The sequence below is a fragment of the Meleagris gallopavo genome, chromosome 3 (assembly GCF_000146605.3).
Source record: "Meleagris gallopavo isolate NT-WF06-2002-E0010 breed Aviagen turkey brand Nicholas breeding stock chromosome 3, Turkey_5.1, whole genome shotgun sequence".
NCBI lineage: Eukaryota > Metazoa > Chordata > Aves > Galliformes > Phasianidae > Meleagris > Meleagris gallopavo.
This window is the reverse complement of record NC_015013.2, coordinates 37,078,539-37,086,244: the sequence shown is the minus strand read 5'-3', so window position 1 is coordinate 37,086,244 and position 7,706 is coordinate 37,078,539. Positions and strand designations below refer to the sequence as shown.

The following is a 7,706-nucleotide window of genomic DNA, read 5'->3' as shown; positions in this document are numbered from 1 at the left end:
TTGGTGGTCGGCACTATATACAGATAGAGTATGCCTGTATATGTAATGTATGTGCACTCAGGTGTGACTTTAATCGTATGGGTACAACTTTCTTAAAATACCGGTTTGGGGGATGAGAGGCAGAGGCACTGCCCTCAGCACTCAGGTCAGCCTTACTTCGTCCTTTCCTTTTCCAGCCAACAATGCTTCATGAAGAAAACAGTGGTAGATTACTATTTCGTGTAACGCAGCACAGCAGCCTTTACAAACTGGGATAGCTCAGAGCAGTATGTATGTAGCTGACAAAGTGGCAAGATCTTAATTTAAATCTCTCTCTTCAGGATTCTGGCCCTCCAGGAAAATTTCCTTCTTCAATTTAAAATGGATGTAAGTATTTTGATGCATTACTCCCATTCCTCTCAGATAAGATAACCTACGCTAAAACCTGAATCTACTTTTTTTCACTCATTCTCCCTGCACGCAGGCTTGCAGCACAGAGGAAAGGAAGAGAGATTTCGAAAAAATCTTTGCACACTATGATGTTGTGAGTCCCAGCAACATTCTTTTGTGGTCTCTACATGATACAGTTTAAACATATGACAGTGCCAGAGCTCATGGGCCAGAAGTGCTCTATGTGAAGGTGGGGACAGAGGTGGGCTATGGTCAGTGACCTCATGACAAAGGATACATTTTCACTTTTTCCACTGCCATGGCCAGTACTGCTGCATCAGCAATATCTCTGTACAGGAGACACATGGGCTGTAGAGAAGATGGTGCCTCTAGCAGTAGTTCTCCAGCAGTTTGGGACCCGCAGCATCACCCTGAGAAATGAAACCCCTTTCAGTGCTTAACCAAGAGTTATTCTAAATCTGGCCCAGAATGGCCAGAACTGCCCTAGCATTGGTTAGAAAACAGCAATCTGGTGCCACTTCTGTCATTCCTACAGTGGAGTGGTATGGTGACTAGCACGCCTCACAAAATAGCGGGAGACATTACTGCCACTTAAGGGGCAGAGATGGTCTTGGATGAAGGAAGGGATCACAATGCTATTGGGCTCAGCGAATAGGTGGATGGGTTTTGACTTACTGGAAGGTTTTGATGTTTCTTCCATCTGTCAGAGTAAAACAGGAGCACTTGAAGGCCCCGAAGTGGATGGGTTTGTCAAAGACATGATGGAACTGGTCAAGGTATTTGCACGTTTTTTTTCTTTTTATTAATACCCTTTATGCCCAAGAGGAAAGTCCTAATTCTGATAAAGATATGTAAGCAGAGCAAGAGCGGGAACACAGAGTCAAATTTAATTTCAATCACAAACAGAAACAAATGTAATTGCCTCAGCATATACGGCAATAGAGCATTTCGCCACATTACAGAAATTCTATCTGACAAATTAATACAACTTGACTCAGCAGCTGTATTTAAATCCATTCTGTTTCATACTCTGACCTGGGCAGATGTTATAGCATCACAAACATTTAGTCACCACCTGGTCTACCCATACACATACATTTTTTCCCCTAATGACTTAATATTTAGGCTGAAATCGCTAAAAGGTGTTGAGTAAGCTGGAAAAGAGATATGTACCTTTGCCTTTTCACATATTTGAGTGAAAAGCCATGATCAGAGCTGAGAGTCTTCAGCTCCAGCTGACAACAGCACAGACCAAGGTTTCTCAGAGTATCACCATGCCTGAACATCAGGAAGTTCATGCATGGGATCCCTAATGGTTGTGATATTATAAGGCCACAAAGTCAACTTTAGAGGCAGACACTCCTCAGCATGCCTTGGAGTTCATGGGCCAGGAGGTTGAATGGCTGAAACTTCAGCATGGGACTATTCAGAGCTGCCTATGCTACAGAAATCCTCTTCAGCTCACAGCAACCATCTCTCCCTATGATCTTGCCTTCAGGTTGGAGGAACAGCTGCGCAAAGAATACAGGGCAAGTCATATCTAGGAGGTGGCTTACACGTCAAAGAACTGTTACTTAAATTCTTAGATTCTGCCTCCTCAGTGATGTTATGATTGTAACTTTATTGACAGGGATTGATCATCAGAGATTCTTCTTTATTCTGTTTTGGATAATGTCCTTGCCAGCATGATTTCATAGTTTATATTGTCATCACAGGGCTACACTTAAAAATCACTTGATCTCTCTCTGTAGTCAAGAGTATCGTGCCAGTGTGTCACTTATGACAACAGAGTCCACTTGTTTTGCATTACCTTGAGTTTTCAGATACAGTCCAAGACACTAACGGTCCAGCTTTTGGTTCACCCAAGCCTGAGTCACTGTTATTTCCCTGTGAACTGATCCTATGCAAGGCTGCTTATGCTCCCACATCCATTTTGCAGAGTAGACAGAGGCAAAGAGGCCTGTAAAACATGCCTTTAACATTCATTTGACACACTGAAGGTATTATAAAGTTGCTGACTAGCTTGTAAAGCGGTAGCTTGTGACGGAAATGGCATATACTCCTTTGTGCAGCAGGTTTGAGAGAGGAAACTGAATGAAAGTGCAGACCCAGAACTAACTGCAGACTATTGTTTGACACAGATCAGAAACTGAGCAACCTGATTAAGGAAACAAACTATCATACATTTCCTTGTAAGACTCACCATCCCATCCACCTAACCATAACGTTTCTGTTTTTATGGGGCCTCATTTCCACCTTCCTTGTTCCCCACTCATATGAGCTGATGTGGGGTTGAGCCCTTTGGTTGCTCACCCTTTGGGGCATCTCCCTGCCGCCCTGTCTGCTGCTTTACAGAGATGCTGAAACCCAGAGCTGTTTTCCTTTCAGTGATGCTTTCTCTTTCCCTTGCAGCCCAGCATCAGTGGGGTGGACCTGGACAAATTCCGTCAGATTCTGCTCAATCACTGCGATGTGAACAGGGATGGGAAAATTCAAAAATCAGAACTGGCCTTGTGTCTTGGGCTTAAAATGAACCCATAGCTGTTGGTGGTGCTTGTGGCTGTGTTTCCCATGTGAGGTTTACTTGCTGCTCCTGGTAGTAGTGTGCCCGTGCTGTGCAAGCAGATGGGTGGTGGGCAGGAGGGCATTTGTATGAAGGGGCAGACAGCCTTACCAATGTTTATAAATCTCTTGGATATCTCCAGAAGCCACCTGGCCGTGGGCCTGGGCACCCTGCTCTGGTGGCCCTGCTGGAGCAGGAGTGGGTTCTGTCGCTTGTATAGGTCCCTGCCTGCCTCAGTTATTCTGTGATTCTGTGACTTTGTGAATCTGTGACAAGTGTTGATGGGTGGTGTTCAATAGGTGCCACTGCTTGTGGGTCTCTCCAGCACCGTCTTTGCCCACAGGCACAATATTTGCTCAGAAAGAGGGTTGCTCACCTACTCCTACCCCTGTGAAACAGTACCCTGCCCATCTCCTAGAGTAGAGACAAGCATCTCCAAGTTGATGCTCCTGGGCTGCTGCTGCTCTGTGATTCTGATGGTTGCCTTCTGTATGAAGTCATTACTTTGGTGAGCTTTGTTTGTGCAGTTGAAATATTGGATGGGTGTATTTGTGCAGAAATAAAAAAATGGCAGTTACAGCAAATCTGTAAGATTGGAGTTTATGTGTTACTGGTGGAAAGCCATCTGCTGCAGACAGACAGGCCATATACGGTAGCCATTTTATATAAAAGCCATCAAATTGCAAGAGGCTTTATGATGCCTATCAGCTGTGGTTTTTAGTTCTGTCAGCAAATGAAATATAGTAAGTTCTTTCCATAGGGTAACCACATGTAACATAAATTAATATTGCCTCCAGGATGAAGCCACAGCATAACGTCACTTCTGGAGGAAGCCCTTCTTTTAAATCAAACCGAAGTCATAAACAAAGTTTCCATAAATTGAAAACTTGGAAGGACAGAAACCTAATTAAGGAAAAGCTCACAAACACATGTGTATTTTTTAAAATCCATACCAGTTAGTGAATTGTTGCAAACTTTATTGAACTTAAAGCCTCCCATCACTCTCGGGCCATTAACGTAGTCTTGAAACTCAATGGCATCACCATCATTTGTGCTATTTATGTTCATGTATTTTACTGCACATTCAGCAAGTGCCACACCTCCACTATCACACCCAAGTAATCCTTTCTTCATTTCCAAAGAGAGATTAGGGGAATGGTTGTCAGCAAAGCTCCCACATTTCAGCATTTATGTCTCCTGCAGGTGAGAGTCCCGTATTTGACAGTACAAGTTTCTTTCCAATTGTTCCCTGCATACAATGGTGTAATGAAGCACTCCCCTTATAGTCTGCTTTATAAAAACCAGTCAGAAAGCCTTCAGTGAACACATATAGAGATGTTGATTCAATACAGCACTATAGAACATTCACAACTTTTGGGTGATGCTCATTTCCCATTTACCCTGATGATAAGCTCACAGGCAAAGAGCTAAGTGCATTTAAACACAGCACTGAAATAGGGCTTTAAGCTCCTAACTGTTTTTTTTATGGCAGCAACTCAAATCACAGCTGCAATAACAGAGATTCACAGTGGTTCAGAAAAACTTTAAGCAAGAGATCCACAAGCCATCAGGGATGGGCCTTTACTCCCTGACATTGCATTCCTCCAAGGGAAGAGCTATATGGAGCACGTAACAACAAAGAGGAAGCTAAAGTGAGAAAATCCCATGTACCACTGCTTATCAGACATGCATTATCAGCATCCTCAGCAACTTGCTACAAATTTGGTGGGGCACATTACCAAACATCTTTCCGTCATACCTCAAGAGGAATATGTCTTACCAGGCTAAGCAACAATGCCTATAAGTACATTCTTCATTTTCTCTCTCTCCTCTTGTCCCTTATATTGATCTCATTGTTGTTTCTGTTTTCTTGAACAACAGTTTGTATTATTTTGGACTGTGGAGCAATTTCTTCACCATTCCCTACAGTATACCTCCTCTTGTATGATCCTTATGCTACCTACATTTTTCAGTGATAAAAGGTCTGCTTTGCTTCACATCTGTTTAATCCCGTTGATATCAGTAGAACTATTTCTCTCTTATTAAAATGTAAGTTCTAGAGTATCCTGCCCTGCCTCATCAAAAACGTTACAAATTTTAATCAGAGATGAAAAGAGTCTCTAAAAGACTGTCTGCAACCACTGAGCGTTCGTGTATACAGCTCTGAATGCTGATGAAGACCAAATAGAATCATAGAATCATAGAATCACCAAGGTTGGAAAAGACCTAAAAGATCATCCAGTCCAACCGTTCACCTATTACCAATAGCTCCACTAAACCATGTCCCTCAACACAACATCCAGTCTTTCCTTGAACACCCCCAGGGTCGGTGACTCCACCACCTCCCTGGGCAGTCCATTCCAGTGCCTGAAATGGTGGATGCGAGCATAGTGAGGCAGTGAGTAGTACATTTCATCAGTGGTGACAGTGTCATGAAAGACAAGTCACATTCTGGACAGTCATGTACAGCTGTCACACCAGGAAATGAAGAGCGTCTTAATCAGCTCATCCATACAAACCAGTGGGTTATGGCCAGTGAACTGTGTATGGAGCTGAATATTGGCTTCAGTGCACTGGAAACAATGGTGACAATGTTGGAATATCACAAAATCTGCACCAGGCATTTCCCATGAATGTTCACACAGGAATATCGTTGGCAAAAATGCATAGCTATTGATGGTGACTATGTTGAAAAAGAGTGTTTTGTAGCTAAGTATTTCTCTATCAAACAGCGTTATTTTCTTCTTTGTATCTGTTGTAATTTCCATAGAAATAAATAGGAGGCATTACTTTTGGAGTGACCTAAGTACATAGCAGTGTGTCTTTACCAAAATCTTTTGCTTTTCACATGGTCCAGAGCCACTTGTGTTCTCAGCAGATACTAAGTGACAATGAGTTTATGTTATTATCACAATGTGTTTTGCTTGGTTTGTATAAATTTTGGGGAAATTTTTTTTAGTTCTGAGTCTGCAGAAAGCTTCCTCTGTGTAAGTTCATGCAATTGGTTTTATTAGCTTTAGAAGAGGTGGAAGGCAAATGGATGAGGCCAGGCTCTTCTCAGCGGTGTGTAGCAATAGGACAAGGAATAATAGCCTAAAACTTGAACATAGGAAGTTCCATACTAACATGAGTAAGAACTTCTTTACAGTAAGGGTGATGGAGCACTGAAACAGGTTGCCCAGAGAGGTTGTGGAGCCTTCTTCTATGGAGATATTCAAGATCCAACTGGACACCTACCTGTGTGACCTATCGTAGGGAGCCTGCTTTAGCAGAGACATTGAATTTGATCTCTTAAGGTCCCTTCCAACCTCTGCAATTCTGTGATTCTGTGAGATAAGTGCCTGAAATAAGTGAATCTACAAGAGCATTTAGTGGAAATTGAACAAAAGTAGCTGGGGATGGTAGATGAAAGGCTCACGTGAAGACCTCAGGAGCACTTTTTATGTAAGCTGATATAGCTCTGCAATCCAATCCCACAAGGCTATTTTATGTGTCCAGACTGGGGATGAAGGATCATGACTGTACACTGCCTTGTTTGCAAGGACCATGGGGAGAGCCGCATCCCAGTGAGCCACAGGTACCCCATAAACCACACATAATGTCAGCAGTGCGGTGGGTCAGCAAGGCAATCATTGACAAGTCATAGCCTTCTAAGCCTCCAGCCCCTAAAAGTCAATCTTATCACAGGAGGCTTTTGGAACCTCCCATGGAGAAAAAGAAGCATTTCTTTATTTTCATTTCAATAATGAATGATGTATATGACCCCTCCTGTCTCAGGCTTGGCTGTGGTAACTAGTGATTGTTCCTTTCAGAAGTAATATGGATACATGGGCAGGCAATACATTTTGATGAAACATAGCTAGTGGCGATTTTGTAAATTTAAAAAATACTTCTACATTCTGTCTGGATTTCCTTATGCACCAAAATATGAGATACTGTTTCACATTTGAATAGTTACATTCACATTAATTATATTAAAACATATTGCCTACAAAACCAAAAGCATCTACAGGCCATGATGCCTGCAGTGCTGTAAATGTATTGAAGATACGCAAGGAAGGTTTCGTGCTGTTTAACCTGTACCTCCTCTGCCAACAAAATTCTGCCATATCATACTACTTAGGAGCTTGCATCTTGGCAAGTAGAATTTAATAAATGAAAGTGAGCGCAAGTGCTTGCCAAGATCTTTTCCCTTGGTATCATCATGTTTTTCTGTTGAAAACTGGGACTAAGGGATTCACAGTTTTCTATTTGTTCATAGTATGCAAATTCACTGAAATGAATTTCAACTGGCTTACACCATCATATTCAATGGGTATATTTCCAGGAGACATTTAGCTGAGACAAGCATAGCGGTCAGTGCACACAGAACTCCCAAATCTGTCATTTCAACATTTTTTTTCTCCACTTGCTTGTTTAATTGGCAAATAGCTGAACCTAGAAATCAAAGTGTGAATTTCTTTGGTGTTGCCTGGCTGCTCCCTTGCCTCCTCTCAGCTGTGAGGTATTGGAGGTTGTGCCCGGGTCTCCTGTCACGCTCCCTGCTCTCCTCAACCCTTCTAATTTTCAGCACCTGATGCAGTTTCGTTCTGGATGACTTGGCATGACAACTTAGTCAGGAGATGCTGTCTCTGACAGCTTCAGCTGACTGTGTAGAACTCATACTGGGGAAAATGGCCATCTACTGGGCTTTTAAATTCAAATCCATCCTTCACTTAATTCCATTTATTTCCCTGGAAATTATGTTATAGAG

At 42.4% G+C, this 7,706-nt stretch overlaps 1 protein-coding gene across 1 annotated transcript; it reads left to right on the top strand.

The window, feature by feature from the left end:
• The first annotated feature begins 234 nt into the window (after positions 1-234).
• On the top strand, positions 235-3,566 carry LOC104910219 (secretagogin). Its single transcript, XM_010708674.3, has 4 exons — positions 235-366; positions 464-523; positions 1,098-1,166; positions 2,803-3,566. Exons 1-4 carry the CDS (start codon positions 361-363, stop codon positions 2,929-2,931), a joined length of 264 nt encoding a protein of 87 aa, XP_010706976.1. The 5' UTR covers positions 235-360; the 3' UTR covers positions 2,932-3,566.
• The last annotated feature ends 4,140 nt before the right edge of the window (positions 3,567-7,706 follow it).